This window comes from Thamnophis elegans, chromosome 3 (assembly GCF_009769535.1).
Source record: "Thamnophis elegans isolate rThaEle1 chromosome 3, rThaEle1.pri, whole genome shotgun sequence".
NCBI lineage: Eukaryota > Metazoa > Chordata > Lepidosauria > Squamata > Colubridae > Thamnophis > Thamnophis elegans.
The window spans coordinates 43,284,978-43,301,327 of record NC_045543.1 but is presented as its reverse complement, the minus strand read 5'-3'; the positions used below and the strand labels follow the sequence as shown (position 1 = coordinate 43,301,327).

Below are 16,350 nucleotides of genomic sequence, written 5' to 3'. Positions count from 1 at the left end.
GATGCCTCATTGTCATTCACTTGTCTCTTTAGCAGACAAGCAACTTGGTGATGCCTCATAGCAATTATTCTACAGATAGTCCTTGACGTGTAACTATAATCAAGACAGAAATTACTGTCATAAGTTATTGTGGTCATTAAGTGAGTTACCACATGAACCAGACCTGATTTTACATTTTTGGTATTAAGCAAACACCCTGATCACAAAGCAAATCTATTTTACTCAATGGGTGCTTTTTGCTGGAAACCAGAAGTTTATGTCAGAAACCAGCAAAAAATATCAATTGATGTCACAGGACTACAAGACTCTGCAAATGTCCATAAAGGTCTATTGCCAAGCCCCCAAATGTGATCACTTGATAACTTTGGGGGGGGGGGGGCGTGTCCTTCATAACTTCAAACAAGTTAAGGATTTACCTGTAGTTTAGAAAACAGCAAAGAAGTAGAATAAACTGGGTAGGAAATATCACGATAATTGATTGAATGCCATTTCTAAGCTCTTTTTGGTCAGCTGGACTTCTGTAGTGCACTTCATGTATCAAGTTCAATGGCACAGCAGTTGGTAACAGGACAGTATATGAGATGAGAAAAGGAACCGTTTAATGGCTCCGAAATGTAGGCTACAATGATTTGTTTCTCCAATTACATTTTTATTAGAAAACGGAGGCTTCAGTATCAGCAAAACATTTAATTTTTGAAATCTGATTTTGCAAGTGATAGTGTAATTTTAATTTAATTTAGTCATTTTTCTTCTTGTCTAGCAAACCCGACTTGAGGAAGAAACGTAGAAGAAGAGAATATGACTTTCCACTGAGTGGTTCCTTTCTTTTGAAAATGTAGCTTGGAACTTCTTGGCTAATTCTGATTTCCTTAATAATAGATCATCATCTTTAAAATACATTTGAATAAGCCTTGGGTACAGAGCACTGTTGCTACAACTCAGCATTCTCGTACTAGCACTTCACTTTTTTTTTTTTTTTCCTGAATATTTTTATTTCATTTTCATTTTCATTTTATACAATCACTTATATACTGTGCGTAACAAAAAAACAAAAAAAGGAAAAAATCCACCATAAAAAAACCAACATAACACTTCAATCCCCCATACACCCTTTCTTCTCCCCCTCCAACTTTCATTTCTCCCCTCCAGCATTCCCCTCTTCTACTTCCCTTCCCCCTCAGACATCTCCCCTCCCTCCATCTCACCCTCCTTACATTCCCTCTCACTCCTCTTTACTTCTCCCTCTTCTTTCCCTCTACTCCCACTTTGGTGTATCCCTACAATTAATCTATTCAGTTTATTTTTTGAAAATGAAAGAGAAAAAGAAAAAAAAAAGAAAAGTGAGCAGCAGTATACAAGTGCATTCTTATTGTTCTAAGAATTGAAACTGTATTTCCACCCTCCCCCCTCCCCCATAATCCCCCCTCCCTAACCCCCTTACGGCTTCCCAGGTCCCATACCCGGCATAGTTCTTTAACAAGCACTGGAGTATAATAAAACCAACTAACTTTAAAGTTAAAAGATAAAAAAAAAGAAAAACAAAAAAAAAAGAAATAGTAAAAAATAGAAAAGAAAACACACAAAAAAAGAAAACAAGAAAGATCAATAAACCCACTACATTAACACAGCTTCCCATCATCTATAAATCTTAAACAATGTGGCTCATTCCAAATTTCGGTTATTTTATTACTTGCAGGGTTTCAAACTATATTAGAACCAGGTAAGTTAATCAATTGGGGTTCCCCAACTAAAGGTCTCATTGCTTTATCTATCTATTCAGACCTTTAATTTATCTCTTTTTTATCCAAATATCCAAACCTTTCTATAAAACCATTAAACTCAAGTACTTCTTTCATTTTTCATTTCCAACACCTTCCAGCACTTCACTTTAAAATACATAATATTAAACCAACAAAGAAAGAAGTCTAAGCAAATTGTTGCCCTTGTGGGTAAAATAAGAGTTGTTCCTGACTCCATCGTGGCCAATTTTTGGCCAAAATTTCGTTGGATTAATTTTTATGACTCAACAACTTCTGAGAGCCAGTTGGCGTAATGTGTAATGCACCAGGCTAGAAACGAGAGACCCTGAGTTCTATTTCTGCTTTAGGTACAAAGCTGACTCCCGCGTGATCTTGGGCCAGTCACTATCCCTCAGCCCTTAGCACAGTGTTTCTCAACCTTGGCGACTTTAAGTCCTGTGGACTTCAACTCCAGAATTCCCCAGCCAGCTGGCTGGGGGATTCTGGGAGTTGAAGTCTACAGGACTTAAAGTCGCCAAGGTTGAGAAACACTGCCTTAGAAGAAGGCAATGCCAAACTGCTTCTGAAATCTTGCCAAGAAAACTGCAGGATTTCTCCAAATAGCCTCCAGGAGTCAACACTGACTCAAAGGAATAAAACAGAAAAGAAAATCTTTCCAAAAGCAACTAAAGAGATTCTCATTCAACATTTCTATTAACAGCTTCCTCTGAAAGGAAAGATATTGATCCGCATGGAAATGATAGTGATTGTCAAAAAATAGGTTTGAGTGAATACTATATGCATTGTAATGTCCAGGAACAAATTGATAAAAGTAATAACTTGCTGTGAGAATATTAAACAGTTGTAAGTGTGAAAAACCATCATAAGTCACTTTTTTTCAGTGCACTTATAACTTTGAACAATCACTAAATGAAGGGCTGGACTAACAGGACTACCTGTTTGGTAAGGCTGCCAATGTAGATGGTATAAGTGGAGAAATTTATATCTATCTATCTCTATCTCTATCATCTCTATCTCTATCTCTATCTCTATCTCTATCTCTATCTCTATATCAATATCTATCTATATCTATATCTCTATCTATATCATCTATCTATATCTATATATCTATATCCTATATATCTATATCTATATATCTATATATCTATATATCTATATATCTATATATCTATATATCTATATATCTATATATCTATATATCTATATATCTATATCTATATATCTCTATCTCTATCTCTATCTCTATCTCTATCTCTATCTCTATATCTATATCTATATCTATATCTATATTGATATATCTATATCTATATATCTATATATCTATAATCTATATCTATATCTATAATCTATATCTATATCTATATCTATATCTATATCTATAGCTATATCAATATCAATATCTATATCTATATCTATATCTATATCTATATCTATATCTATATCTATATATCATCTATCTATATTTATATATCTATATATCAATATCAATATCAATATCTATATACAATACCTATACCTATACCTATACCTATACCTATACCTATACCTATACCTATACCTATACCTATACCTATATCTATTATATCTATTATATCTATTATATCTATTATATCTATTATATCTATTATATCGATATCGATATCGATATCGCTATCGATATCGTATCTATATAATCATATATCTATTCTATATATCTATATATCTATATATCAAATCTAATCTATCTATACCTATACCTATACCTATATCTATTATATCTATCTATATCTATATCTATATCTATATCCTAATCTATATCTATATCTATATCTATCTATATCTATATCTATATCTATATCTATATCTATATCTATATCTATATCTATATCATCTATCTCTACCTCTAACTCTATCTCTATATCTCTATATCTATATCTATATCTATATTCATATATCTATATCTATATCTATATCTATATCTATATCTATATCTATATCTATATCTATAGCTATATATATCTATATCTATATCTATATCAATTATATCTATATCTATATCTTATCTATATCTATATCTATATCTATATCTATATATCTATATCTATATCTATATCTGATATCTAATATCTATATCTAATCAATCTATCTATATCTATATCTATATCTATATCTATATCTATATCTATATCTATATCTATATCTATATCTATATCTATCATCTATCTCTATACTATATATCTATAGCTATATCTATATCTATATCTATATTATAATCTATATATCTATATCTATCTATATCTATATCTATTATCTATAACATATCTTATCTATATATCTATATCTATATCTATATCTATATCTATCTATATCTATATCTATATCTATATCTATATCTATATCTATATCTATATATATATCTGTGTGGGTGTGTGTGTGTGTGTGTTTGGGTGTGTTTGTAATTTACGTTTATAGTGTATGTCAGAGATGGGTTGCTACCGGTTTGCGCGCGGGTTTGGGTTGAACCGGTAGGATATGTTGGCCTGCGGTCGCAGAACCGACAGTGATCCTGTGGGCAACTGCACATGTGCGCAAAGCACATGTGAAGCAAAGTGGCAGCAACCCAGCCCATTAAACAATCTGTATGTAGCTGTGTGTATGAAGAATGAAGACTTCATATTGATGGTAGAATAATGATATTACTGTACCTTATACAAAGGGATGTTATCAAGAGTAAGATGAAAAAGCATAACATTAGTTTGTTATTGAAAAAAACATTTGGCAGAATTGTGTCTCAAAGGATATAAGAAACTGACAAAGTGCAAAAAGTGGGAAGTGCAGTGTGGCTTTTACTCTAGGCGGGAAGTGTGAAGACAAGATGTTTGCTCTCATTGAGAAATCCCTGAAAGTGAGAAACCGTGCATTTATTGATTTACAGACTCTGTATGATAAAGTTAAAAAGTTGGAACTATGGGATATTTTGCATGAAGCTTGAGCTAACGATTGTTTGCTGAATGTGATAAGAGCAGCAAAGGATGCTGGAAGATAATGGACCACTTAGTGAAGAGTTCATCACAAAGAATGTGAGATATCTCATTAATGTATTTATAAATGTATAAAACCTGTTGAGTGGGAATATGAATGTGTGTATATTTTTGTAAGCAGATTATATCTGAGAATCTGAATGATTTGTGATCAACATTACATCTCTCACTCTCTCTCTCTCCTCCCCCCTCCCTCCCCTCTCTCCCTCCCCCCCCCCTCTCCTGTCCAAAGTGATTTTGGGTGATGTACAAAAGTAGAAAAAAAAACATAAAACAGCTAAAAACATTAATTCAGACAAGCAGCCCAGAATAAAATGATCCAATAATCAGCAAATCACCAAAACAGAAGCTTTAAACAAATAATAAACATCAACCCCAGGCCAGGAACCAAAGGCCAAGTTTTCAGGCTTTCTGGAAACCCCATGAGTATGATGCACTGAGACATGGAGCTGAATTATAATGTATTAAAGACTGAGATACATGTGTTTGATGGAGAAACCGAAGTAAATCATTTCAGGTAAAAATAAGTGGTGCAGAACCAGGCCAATAGATGATTAAAAAAAAAAAAAACTTGCTTAGAATTTACTAAAGGTGCAAAATAGAATGGAGACATTTTAAGATGATGAGTGAGGAATTAATATTTGACGAAAGAAGGAAAAATGGCTGTATATTAGAATGTTTGTTTTGTTATATGGAAGTGAGAGTTGAATGTGTCAGAAGAAACAAAAAAAATTAAGTGAAATGGAAATTAGTTAATTAAGTCTGTGTGGCTAAAGAAGAGATAGATTGACAATGATGGGTGTTGAATGTATGTGTCTTGAACAGAAAAGTGAGTAATTAGTACAGAAGTATACTGAGATAGTTTTGTCATTTGGAGTCAAACAATGAGGATCAAACTGTAATACAATAAATGAAAGAAAAGTGAATGGGATAAAAGGGGGGAAGGGAAATTTGAATGTTTGAATCATGTTGATAAGATCCACAAAGTGGAACAAACGCGTATGAATTTGTAGATGAATATAGTAGATTTTGCAAGGACAGAAAGATACGCATGAGATAATAGATGGTGTAAGTATGAACAGCTATAGCTGTGGTTTCCTTTTCTGTTTCTCATCTCATGCCTTTGCTTTCTATGTCTTACAAGTTGTTACTTCTTCCTGAACTTGGCGGTACGTTAGCAGAGGTGGTATTCAGCCAGTTCTGACAAGTTCTAGAGAACCGGTAGCAGAAATTTTGAGAGTGGGAAGGGAATAGGGATTTGCAGTATCCTTCCCTGTCACACCCACAAAGCCACGCCCACAGAACTGGTAGCAAAAAAAAAATGAATCTCACCACTGGTATTTACCCTGAAAAGCAATTGTGTGTGTTTCTATATATTTTAAACTAAAAGTTAGACTTGTTCCATCTGTGATAGAGAATGCAAGGTGGTCATTTTAAGATGATAGTAGCCATTCTACTATCTACTATCTACTATCTGAGGACCCAGATTGTTGGGGGCAATATGCTGACTCTCTGTAAACCGCTTAGAGAGGCCTGAAAGGCCTATGAAGCGGTATATAGTCTACTGCTATTGCTATTGCTATTGCATTCTATTTTTTAATGTTGTCATTAAAAAAATAAGTTTTTATAAGAGAATATAAAAAATATTTTAATAATTAATTAAAAGTCTCATTCAACTAATAATTATTAGCTAAAGTAGCATTCAGTTCTTGGTTGCAGCTAGGTTGTGCAATCTTCTTTCAGAGCACAGTTAGATGTTAACATGGACCTACTTCACTGAGTGTGTGTGTGTGGCGTGTGTGTTTTCAAAACATCTTCTGTTTGTCATAATGGTGCTGCATGTTTTTCAATCCTTTCTTTTCCATTCTCACATTGATTACTAAAACTGGTGGGGATGAGGAAATATTTAGCATGGTTACATTGGGATAAAACTTGGTATGGCAGAACTATATGTTACACATGAAAGGAAGGTGGAATTCTAGTAGGCTTATCATTTTTGGATCCACTTCTGTGATTCTCCCCTCACTGATGTCCAAAGACATTTCATCTCTCCTTCCCTCCCTCCTCTGTCTGCTAGGTTTCCTCCCCCGCTTCCAAAAAGGCATCCTTAGAGTTAAAGCTACATGAATTTGCCCTACTTTTCATTTCCACCAAAAATTCATTAGATTTCAAGAGCTGCCTCTGCCTATTAGAAGGAGACAGACGTGGAGGGTGGAGGGGGAGGTACTTCCATCAGCCAAGCATATCAAGTTTTAGCTATAGCCTGAACCACATTGATGCAGGCCTTCTCATGCATAGCTGCCATTCGGAGCAGAAATATCATTTCAAGACGTGACTCTCTGCAGTCTGGCTGAAGAAAAAATTAAAATTTAATTCCCACTTATTGTGATTTTGAACATTTGTTAGCTGACTTCCCCACGTGGGCTAGGACTGAGGCACAATTTTAAAAAGGCAATTTGAAACATGTAACAACATTAGTAAAGTATACTAAAATAGGGCAAATCAGCAATAAATAGATTCTGGAAGGGGGGAGCTATTTGAAGTCTTAGACTGAAAGAGCTACAAAAGGGTGAAATGTTCATTAGCCAGCGTAATGCCAAAACTATAACCAGGACTGGTGAGTCTCTGGCAGATTGAATTCTGAGCAGGAAAAGTGGGATTTGATAAGATATCAAGTTATGTGTTTAGATTAAATTGATGTATTCATAGTGTAACATTTTCAGCTTTTGGCATTTGAAGGGAGGGAGGGAACAGTATGAATATGGGGAAGGAACCCCAGTGAAATTAAGAAGATTCTCATTCTGAAGTGTTTCTTAAATATGGCAGATATTTGGAAGAGAAAGAGGGAGCATTTCCAGTTAAGAATTCAGCTCCAGTTTGAAAGCAGCTACAAGTCTCATCATCATCAGTGATGGAAAGTTGGATTGTTTTATTTCAGGTCAGTTGAGACTCCTGTGAAAATTGGTTGGTTGTTTTTTTTTTAAAGATGTTGGCTCTGTAGCCACATGGAAGGTAAATTCACTCCATTTTCCAAACTCTTAGAGTTTGCAGTTTTCCCTTAGTAGCTGAGACTGAAGAATGCTGGATGGCAGCTGCTGCTTAAAAATTGACTAGACTTTCTTGCACCTGACAAAGAGCAATGCACAAATAGAGGAGCTGCAACCATTGCCCCTTCCTTCTGTACTTGTTACTGACCTCACCTCATTATTTTTGCTGCAAAAAAAAGGGGGGGGAGATGATATTCTGTAATATAATAGCAGAGTTGCACCTTAAAGCTGCCAAGCAGAATTTAAGAGTATTTCAGAGGAGAGCAGAAGGTCTGAGAAACTGGAAGAAGGAGAAGGACCCTCAATGAAAAACTACTTATTGCTCCAAAGAAATTGCTGGACTGTGAGGATAGAGCCTCAGTATTGGAACAAGTAGGGGGTTCATTATTTATTTATATTTATTAAGAATTTTTGATTTAATAAAAGACTAAGCAAAAGAAAACCAAGAAACTGTAAGAAACAAAGAGAGAAGCCTGTGGAGGAGAACTACAATGCTGATCCAGCCCTTGAAGAAATCCAGTTTGACACCCCTGATCTATGGCATGTATTGAAATGTGCTGATCTTGCTTCAGAAGAGGCAGCCACACTCAAGTGGCTAGAAAGAGAAAAGCTGGAAAAAGTTATCTCCCCATCAGAAGACATATATCAGGATTAGTTGGTGGCAGCTCTCTTGGGCTGTCTTTTCTGAGAAGATGAATTTCCTTCTGATTCACTTGGGGATTCAAAACAAGAGAATCCTGTCAATCTGCTGTTTGAGGCACATCAGAGGCCAAAAGGGTAGATATATTTTATCTAAACAAGAGACTATATATATATAGTATGGAAGGCTGAAGCAAGCAGGCAGGGAATGCCACAGAGTACCCCAGAATGAAAGATTATCTGTTCATGTATTTGTCTGCAAGACTTCAGGGGGAAAAACCCCTAAGGGTAGAAGTTAAATTCCACATTGCAGTTCTTTGTGACTGTCTCTGTCATTTATGGGGTCTGGGTGGGAGAGATTCTCGACTGTGAACTACCTGGGAGCCCTGCTCTCCCACTTGTAAGCCCTCAGAGTTACACTTCGTACAAGCCCTAGCATGTGTATTAAGTTCTGAGATTGTTTGGTGGACTCAGGGAGGGTAGGTAGAGTATTGTTCATAAGCATGATCACTCTCTTGGAACTGTCACACAGACTGGTATGTGGACAACAGAGCCTCTCTTTTATCTCCTGTGTACTTCTCCTTCTGCTTGTGAGAGTCTAGAGGCCAAAGCAGCTGCTGTCTTTAACACAGTATACTTACACAGAAGGTGTAAAAACGAAAACAAAACCTGAAACAGTCTTCAGCCAGCCCTACTCTGTGCTCATCTATTTATATATTACTAAAACTCTTGTCATGACCTTTAATTGGTGAAATATGCATCATAGGGCAACAATTTTTGATCCAAGGTATCTTGACTAACTTATGGAATGTGTCCAAAATCTGGAACCAATGAACAAATATAAACCAAACTGAAAGCAGATGGAAAAGGGGGGAAAGTGTATCCATATTTCATTGCAAACTAGACCTCAATGCATGTCAAAAGGGAAACTTTTTCCTAGGAGAATTACTATATAAATGGCATTCAAAGGATGTGTGCACTCAAACTGTTCAATAATAGTGATGTGTGATTCCCAGCTGTATTATAGAAGTATTTTTCACTTGGCTTTACATAATGTTCTCCTTTCCCCAGTGATTTATACCTCTACTCAAATAAGTTTTAAAACAACCCAAAAGCATGCAGATTTGGCAGTCAATTCACACCTTGTATATTAGACACATTTTTGCTTGCATTGCCTAAGTTGGGAGGGGGAGAACCTTTATATATAAACGTTCCTCCCAAGAATGAATGCTTGAAATTATCTTTTTCTAACCTCATTCTGTATTTGCTGTATTGAAGCTTGGTGGAAGGAAAGCAGCTTTAAAAGATCAGGGGCGAGGAAGACAAAATGGTTGGGACCCAATGTGCCTCTCTTCCTCCAAGTGGGGACAGAGGAAGGAGGCATTATGTTATCTTAAAAACATTTCTGATTTCTAGCTGAAAACATAATTTATCAATTTATACAAAATCAAAGGCATTCCATGAACTTCAGGTTTAGACTACCCATCCAATGTTCTCAGAACCATATGAAACTGCTAATTTTTGTGATTCCTCTTATCCTAGTATAACCTTTTTGGGTGGACCCAAATTTTTAAATCATACATATCAATATATAACCCAACCCCCTTTCCCTGGTAACCCCATCCCACAGTCCAATCTGCAAATCCCTTAGGTGTAATGTGAGTTCCATCTTCAAAGAGCAACTTCAGGTTGGTATGCAGGATGGTTGGCCTTGGCACCCCAATCACTATCTTCACCATGCGCAGTAGATGGTGAGAACAAAACTCCCTTTTTACTATCTCTCCTGTACTTCCCTTCCCAAATACCCCCCCCCTCCCCGTTTCAATGACAGCCAAAAGCAAATAGCGAAACAGAGGCTGACAGATCATCTCATGATATTCTGGCTCTTTGCTCCGGACAATTATTTGGCCAATTCACCTATAAATCAGAGCTTAATAAAGATTTGTACATTGTTGTTGCTTATAATTATGGTTTCGATTACTTTTTAGTTATTCTTGGTTGGAGTTATAGACAAGTATGATTATTCGATTTTGCCTGGTCCCTGCTTATTGGTGGCGTAAATCATGTTAAAGATATTTGATGTTATCTAACTGAATTTTTATATGAATGATAGATCCATTTTGTCTGAAAAAAGCCAGGGGTCGCTAGATAGAGAAAACTTGCATTAGAAGCCACCATGTAGGTAATTAGCAAACAACTCCTAATTTCACTTTTTCTGCAGTAGGTGATGAGCAGATGGTAGCCTTTTTGCTCTAGGGGTTTTGTTTTTATTTAACTGAGGAAGTTGGTTTTCTAAATAAATTCCAGACCATCTTTAAATAAATCTGCCCTGATGGCATTCTGTAACTAGCAATAGAAAAGTACTTAAGCCTGGCTAAAATCTCTCTTGCAAACTGTGAAGGAGCGGGATAGACTGGAATTGCCAGAGATCGCTTTGTAGTAAGCTTAATTAATTATTCTGTTCCTCTGGCAAAGTTTGATATAACAGAGGCCAACCTATACAAGTTTCTTCTTGATGCTGTAACATTTGGCTCACTCATATGACATCTGGCACATTCCCTCAGAAATTTTCTGACACTATTTTCCCATCAGTATGCTATTTCCACTCCCACCCCTGATACCCCTCCTGAGTTTGATAAGTTTCATAAATGTTGCTGTCTAAAATTTCTGTTCATATCTGAATTATATAAACTTCAGAATGGAGATATTATAAACATTTACTGGTGGGAGTATCTCCAAAGCTTATAGAACCAGTCTGGCAACATTTCTACCCATCGTTCATCTTTGACCCGAGGCAAGAGTGTTCTGCGTTGCATTCGTTTTATAACTGGATCGCTGGTTAGCCATGTTTAAGGGAAGAGTCAGGTTCTGAGTGTGCTTTTTATACAGCAGACACAATCTTTTTTACTTTTTAAATCCTTACTGCTCCAAAGTGGTACAAGTCAACTCATATGTTAAAAAAAACCAAGCAAATATAAATAATATGTAATAACTTATTAGACTTTTCACATTCAAAACTGCAGCCATTTTACATGAGATGTGATCTTTCAAAACTCATTCTGGTTCTCTTGCAATTAAAACACTACAGTATGTGCTGGTGTGTGGCATTTGATTACATTACAGTCACAGCAGATACTGTGCTGTATTCATTAGCATGTGACCTCTAGAGAGGCTTTGCATATGAAAAAGCCCAAGTGGGCTCCAGCATTTACTACATCCAGAATTTCAGCATAGCATAGCAATTTAACACTCTTTAATAGGTTTGCTGGATTGCAATCCAGAAATCCCCCATAGCTTTCAGTCTGCTAAAGCCCATCTCCATCCCCTGTTTTTTTATTTTTATTTTAGGTTTTGGGGTTTTTTTTTTACAACTTGCTTAGAGTTCTGCTAACTGCTGCAGGTGAATTATAGACTAAACTGAGAAAACCATGGTAAATTAAAAGTCCAAATGAAGTCTTTGGGTTGCAAAATGACAGATGGTTTTAAACCAGTAGTTCACTTTCTTCTTGAATCTAAATAGCTGAAGTTATTTGTGGTTTATCCTGTAATAAAATGTAAGGTTCGTTGCTAACATGGCAGCTTCTTTTGAAATTCATGACTCCGGCAGAAGATCAAAATCCTGGTTCCTGTTTGTTTTCATCCCCGAGACATTTAGAATAAAACTGAATCAGTGGATGTGGCTAGAACTGGCTGGAACTATTTACAAGGTCTCCTTTTCATTAGAGCTGCATTTTATGGCTTTTGCGAATGCACAATGCCGTTATGTAGAAATCTGGAGGTAGATATGTGGTGTTCCTACCCTCAAAAGGGCAGAGAGTTATTACAGATAACTAAACAGCAATAGCAGTAGTAGCATAATGCTTTTATCAGGACATGCTAAGTTAGCTCTATAAACTTAGATCCTAAATTCAGGTCTCAGGCTACTCTTAATGAAAATATAGTAACAGTAGTATCTCTTCAGCACATTGATTATGCAACATTTCTGGTGGATTAATTTGTTAAATTAGCCCCTGAAGGCAGGACAAGAAGCAATTGGCGAAAACTAATCAAGGAGAGGAGCGGCCTAGAACTACGGAGAAATTTTCTGGCAGTTGGAACAATTTATCAGTGGAAAGATTTGCCTCCAGAAATTGTGTCAGCTGAGGGAACCTGGCATTGTTTAAAGACACTTCTGTATCATGTGACAGTATGACTATATGCTGAGGTGCACAGGAAAGCTGTTACCTTCCCACCAAGTGGAATCTATTTATCTACTCCCCATTTGCATGCTTTCGAACTGCTAAGTGGGTAGAAGCTGAAGCAAGTAACAGGACACACCCCCATTGTGAACCCGGTGTCAAGTTAGGTCGATTCTAGTTTTCCAGCTGACAAGCTCAACATCTTGAACTGCTGAACCATCACATCCCCTTATATTAATAATATTAATACTATTAATGACAAATTCACCATCAGTCCATCACAAAAGGCAGTTTACTCAGAACCATTTACATCTGCAATGATAATCTATAAAACCATCAGACATTCACATCTGCCTATCTCCAGGTCCTTACGAAGGATTTAATAGGTGGACAAAAATGCCAAATCCTGTCGAACATCTGGCTGACTGTATGATGAACCATAAAATCAATCAAATATATAAAGGGAAGTGGTTGTAAATTATGATCTTGGAGAAGTTTTGATATTTCTTGGGGGACGGTTGATTTTATTTCTCAAAAACTCTTATTAATATTACATCAAACACTGAAGGATTTTGTTTAGTTTTTTCATGTACACAAAATAGTATTGTGTTTAGAGTGTGATCTTCAACATTTTGCCTCCAGTTGTGCTTTTGATATTATATTATTATTATTTATTCTCAGCTTGTCCATAGCAATAATCACCGGCTCCAAAGTGTAATGGGATGTTTAAATCCTTCCACCTTTTATGTGCAGGCAATGAATGCATCATATGTTTAAAAGGGGTGGGGTCTTTTTCACCTGGTCATGTGCCCTTATTTGAAGCCAGCAACTATTTCTGCAAGTCCCCTGATTATTTGATCAGCATACACACGGAATTCATATATCTAAATTAATTATTTTTCATCACACTGAATTAGAACTGATAGGAAAATAGGCAGGACATTAGTCACAGGACATCATTAGTCACAGCCACGACCGATGCCTCTCTGGATTTTTCAGAGTTCCCAGCCAGCATGCCAATTGGGAATTTTGGAAATAAGGTACCAGACTGGGAAAGAATGGATTAGAAAGCCTCTGTTGATATTTATATGTTCAGTAATATCTACAGTTTTGTCATCTGTTTCAGCTAGATATAAAATCAATCCACAAAAAAATAGAGTTTCTGATCTGCTGAAATTGAAAAGATTGTTCTCAGTTTCTGTCTCCTTTATATTTTTAGCTTGTCCCAAAGGCACCTTCAAAGCATCGGCTGGAGATGCCCCTTGCAGTCCTTGCCCTACCCACAGTTATGCTTCCATCCCAGGCTCCAGTGAATGTGCCTGCCAGACTCACTATTACCGTGCTTCTTCAGATGTCTCAGATGCCCCCTGTACCAGTAAGTATCTAAGAATAACGAGGATTGGCTTAGTTTGGTCCCTTTTCCTTTTATATCTTGGATTCTTCTTCTGGCCCAGTTCTGTGTTTGCTCCTTTTCCTTCAGGTTCTTCTATGATTACGGTACTTCCCTATGTTTTAGTTTCTTCCTCAAGTCCCTTGTTTTCTTTTCTGATGTCCCTAGTCCTGTTGTTACATTTTATGCATTAGAGAGGTTTGTTCCCCAAACTGTTCTTTTGAACTTCCTCTTGTACAGAAGCATGGAAAGAACAATGGTCTCCAGCCTTTCTAGGCTAGCTGCCTGTTTAAAGTTATGAAGAATAAGTGATTGCTGGGTGGGGTGGGAGAGAGGTTACTCATTCACAAAGTGGCTGTTCGAATATGACCTCAAGATGTACTTAAAATGAAGATAGTGTTGGAAAGTGGTTTATGGTATTGCAGATTCCATTGGCATAGTCACATCAGTCTGTGACCTTAAGAAGTAAAGTCTCTGTCTCTGTCTCTGTCTCTGTCTCTGTCTCTGTCTCTCTCTCTATGTGTCTGTGTTGTGTGTGTGTGTGTGTGTAATTGACCTTGCATTGCTAACATTCACAGGAATCAATATATCCACAGAGACTGTGCTGGTTTTCATCTTGATTCGTCTCTTCTGAGGATTTTGATCACATCTCTTTCCTCCTTTGTTATCTACGAAGCCATTTTCTGTTCACCATCAATGCTATTTGATTTCTAGACATAATTGTTAAGTAGAATGTCCATCAATCAGAGAATTGTCCACATTTTTAAGGAGAAATAGGTTGGAGATTAATTAATTCTAAGGTGTATCCTGATGGCAAGTATTTCGCGAACAGCCATGATTCAGTGACATTTGTTGTTTTAGGGATGTTTATATTAAATTTGTTTGTGTTTAAGACACATCAAGATTCTTTGTTGAAATTCAAGATATACTTAAAAAAAACCTTTAAAAGCACAGTGAAGCAGAAATGTAGTGGGGTTGCAATTAGATTCATATTCATGAATACCCAAATAATAATAATTGTTTGGCTTGGTTAAGCAATGACACCTGGTCTAAATTGAAATCTTCCTTATTTTTCACTCCACTAGCAAAATGAGGGGATTTTAAGAGGTGGGAGGAAAATAAAAGTTGGGTTTCCTGCTGGGGAGGGGGGGGTAGTAGTCAATTTTTGAAATCTGGAAATAATCTATCATGGCTGTAGGCTGCTTTGGGGTACCAACTGTGCATTTTTCATTCTTGAAATTTGGGTTAAAATTGTTTCTTGGGAAAGATTTCTGTCCAGTTACATTTTATTTAGTTTGCTCCAGAGACAACGGTTTTCTATTTCAGTTTTTCAGGATTTCATTTTCCCTGTTTTGTAGGCATCCCATCAGCTCCTCGGGATCTCAGCTATGAAATTATGGATCCAATGTCCTCCTGACCTGGCGTCTCCCAAAGGATCTGGGTGGTCGAAAGGATGTTTTCTTCAATGTTATCTGTAAAGTGTGTCCGAATGGCTCTCCAGGGCCTTGTGTCCGTTGTGGGGACAGTGTTCAGTTTGAACCCCGGCAGGTGGGGCTGACCGAAAGCCGGGTGCAAGTGTCCAACCTCCTTGCCCGTGTTCAGTATACTTTTGAGATTCAAGCAGTCAACCTTGTGACTGAACTGAGCCCAAATTCTCCACATTATGCTGCCATCAATGTCAGCACCAGCCAGTCAGGTAAGGAGCATTTTATGTTGATTTATCATTGCTTATTTTAACCTCTCTTGTTCCTCTATTTTCCTTCCCCAGTCTTAATCTCTGTTTTTTGCTGTGGATGATGATGAAATAAAACCAAAGAGAACAATGGGTTTCCACTAATAGTGTGGGAGCAAACTAGGTAGAATCTCAGTCTCACCCCATTTATGACCAAATATCAACCTTTTAGATAAGACTGTGAAGGCAATTTATGGGAAACAGAGATGGGTGAAATTGGTCAGAGGACAGAAAATGCTCATGTTTCTCTCCTCCTACAAAACTAAAAAACTTAGCTTGGATCTTGATTTTGCAGCTGTGTGAAGTCACAGATGATGCAAGCTGCAGAAGCAAATCTCCATTTTCTTATTTTCCATATGGTCTACGCCAGTGATGGCTAACATTTTTGTTGTGCATGTCAAAAGCATGTGCATGCATGCTCATCCATAATGCAATGCGTGCATGACCCCCCCATGCACCACACATTCCACACATATGCACAGAACCCCCATACCCCCATATCCATGCATATCCCCCATGCATTGCCCCACCCCTGTACATGTGTGTGACCTCTGCATGTGCCCCACCCCCCATGCGCGCAACCC

General features: G+C 36.9%; 1 protein-coding gene across 1 annotated transcript in view; it reads left to right on the top strand.

Moving 5' to 3' along the window:
* LOC116506705 (ephrin type-B receptor 5-like) overlaps positions 1 to 16,350 on the top strand; it is a 182,524-nt gene that overhangs the window by 108,271 nt on the left and 57,903 nt on the right. The window contains 3 exon segments of the mRNA XM_032214573.1: positions 13,864 to 14,019; positions 15,393 to 15,434; positions 15,437 to 15,730. Of these exon segments, the coding sequence (XP_032070464.1) occupies positions 13,864 to 14,019; positions 15,393 to 15,434; positions 15,437 to 15,730 (492 nt within the window).